The 2,729-nt window shown below is 43.6% G+C and overlaps 1 protein-coding gene across 3 annotated transcripts in view; it reads right to left on the bottom strand.

Annotated features, from left to right (window-relative positions):
- The window catches only part of LOC116700103 (WSC domain-containing protein 1), a 35,728-nt gene that overhangs the window by 7,121 nt on the left and 25,878 nt on the right, over positions 1–2,729 (bottom strand). For 2 of the 3 annotated variants that reach the window (XM_032532965.1, XM_032532966.1), the window contains one exon: positions 116–1,245. In XM_032532965.1, the coding sequence (XP_032388856.1) occupies positions 890–1,245 (356 nt within the window). In that variant the 3' untranslated portion in view covers positions 116–889. Of the gene's footprint in view, positions 1–115; positions 1,246–2,729 lie in introns of those variants that run through there. The other variant, XR_004334574.1, reaches the window with a different exon arrangement.

Below are 2,729 nucleotides of genomic sequence, written 5' to 3'. Positions count from 1 at the left end.
ACTATAAATAAAATTGAATTGAATTGAAGGCAAGAAAGGTAACGACACAACCCAGTTGAGATGGTGCTATAGTGCTTCTCCTTGGTCCATTAAAGTGAAAAACATTTCAATGTAATCCGAGGGTAAACAACTTTAATAAAACTGAATGCATGTAATGAAATAAAATACTCATAGATCCAGATGGAGTTACAGTTTTAAGCAGTTTCATTGTGATCATACAACATATTTGTGAGTCCATGTATGGTCTAACTTCTTGCACGGAGAGTCCTTGCAGTCACATGTAGCAGCTTTGAGGCTTCTGTCCACCATGATCGCAAACCTGTCGAAACCAGTGAATTACCACAGAAATTCTGTGTAATCCAAGTAATGCAAATGTTGTGGCTGTCATTAGTGTTAGTATGAATTTGTATTAACATGGGTGGATGCTAAAAACACAACGTACTGCATGTACTAAAGTGAAATTATAAAGAGCCACAGAAAACCCTTGTCTACTAAAATAAGTCCATCCTGGATTTACCCACTCATATTTGTGCAGTCGGGCACTTTGCTAGATAATCCCAACTCTGCAGGCCAACAAATCATGTCAAATCCTCTTCAGTATTTGTCATATTTGCGGCTCTTCCGAGAGGCAGTCCCGGCCCCGAGGCTTTTCTCACGCTTCACCATCGGATTTCACAATGAATTATCACGATTCCCCCAGTGACCTCAAGTCTGCTTCCATGACTCAACGGCCATTCACAGTGCATCTGGGTAATCAGAGAGTCTGGTGGCCCACTTACATCAGCCAGCGTGTGTCTGTTCCGCGCAGAGCACTCATGGGAAGAACTTGTCTCTCACAAACCCCAGTCATTTAAAAAAGGGCTAAGTGTTCTGTATGACCTTTTTCAGATCATCGTCTGGGAAGGTATTCCTGTGGAAGTCCGCTAAGGTTCCTGCTCCGCAGGGCCTCGTCAACAGTGTGAATGAAGGGGTCAATCATCTGTCTCATGTCAGGAGTGAATGGATCAAAAGAGGGCTGCTGTGTCCCCGAGCGCTTGAAATGGCCGTCCTGGTTGCTCTGGGCACAGAGCAGCCTCTCCTCAGTCATACTGACGTTCAGAAAGGCTGTGATGAGCTGGAGCTGAGGGAGTAGAGCTCTCTGCAGCTCCTCGTAATGCACCACCAGCAGGCGGCGTCCAAACTTCACCCAGCTCAGAGCGTGGGACGCCCACCAGGGGGCGTAACTGGAGACAAATTCAGGCCATTCTGAAGGTGAAAGAGAGAACAGTTGAGGATTTTTACTGCATGGTTCGGCTTGGTTGACTCACTTTTAGTACCGGTTCTTTTTTCTATTGCAGATATTGCAGATTCTCAGATGATCGGCATAGCAACACCGAGTGAAACTACCGTGACGTTGACAACTTGTTTTGGTTCGTTCAAAAGTAGATTTAGTCATGCAACAGAAACCTCAGATTGGACAGATAGTCTAGCTAGCTGTCTGGATTTACCCTGCAGAGATCTGAGGACCAGGTAACCATAGTCTCAGATTGGACAGATAGTCTAGCTAGCTGACTGGATTTACCCTGCAGAGATCTGAGGACCAGGTAACCATAGTCCTCAGATTGGACAGATAGTCTAGCTAGCTGTTGGATTTACCCTGCAGAGACCTGAGGACCAGGTAAATATCGTCCAGATTGGACAGATAGTCTAGCTAGCTGGGTGGATTTACCCTGCAGAGACCTGAGGACCAGGTAACCATAGTCCTCAGATTGGACAGATAGTCTAGCTAGCTGTATGGATTTACCCTGCAGAGATCTGAGGACCAGGTAACCATAGTCCTCAGAAAGCCAATAGACATCCAGCCAAAAAAAAGAAAATCCGGCAGCACCAAGCAATCCAGGAAGTGCAAGGTCGGTGATATACACTATCTTCAAAGTGGCACTTGCTGAATCTTTTCGTCTGCAACCAAACAGTGGACTGTCTGGGCTTTGTTAATTGTACGGTATAGTGTACACCATAAGGTATGTGTAGTTTTGGCTGGCATCAAAATCTTGATTGAGTGAATATAAGAATTGCAGTTGCTATTGACGGTAGCTTGGCTTTTTTCAGATTGTCGGATTTGTGCATGGATGTCCCGCTCGTTACGGTTTGGCTGACCAATCAGGAGACAGCAGTGTTTTAAGTCCACCTTCTAGTATCACTTGGAACCTTTACCGAGGTGATACCAAATGAAGTACCAGGTACTATCCACAACTTTAGCTACTGGAAAACAAAGAGCGAGTGGAGTTGAGTAGAGCCATGCTGTACCATGCAGTGGAAAAGCACCAGTAGATGACAGCTAGTTTCCTCAAGCATTATGTAACTTGTGAATATAATTGTTAGATCTTATACTAACTGATGATAAGAGTGACGTTCTCTCAGCTATGTGTGTTGCGTGGATGGAATAGAGAATATTCATATTCAAAGTTTCCTCAGTTCTGTCTCTGATTTCAAGTCAGAAGTTGATATGGGTACAAAATGAAAGAATGTTAACTTTGTACAACTTTGAAGCACAGAAAATGAATTTAGGTACGAAACAATGTCCCCATACTCTGTAGAATCCACTGAACCCATTGTCAGCAATTAATATCAACATATACAGTACATTTATATATATCCATATACAGTGGTGCTCACACGTTTACATGCCCATGCTTAAGTTTACAGTTTTATTATTAAAGACCAGTTATTTCATGGATCCAGGACACTAT

The sequence above is a fragment of the Etheostoma spectabile genome, chromosome 13, assembly GCF_008692095.1.
Source record: "Etheostoma spectabile isolate EspeVRDwgs_2016 chromosome 13, UIUC_Espe_1.0, whole genome shotgun sequence".
Taxonomy (NCBI): Eukaryota; Metazoa; Chordata; class Actinopteri; order Perciformes; family Percidae; genus Etheostoma; species Etheostoma spectabile.
Note: the sequence above shows the minus strand (reverse complement) of the source record. Positions and strands in the feature narration are given on the sequence as shown.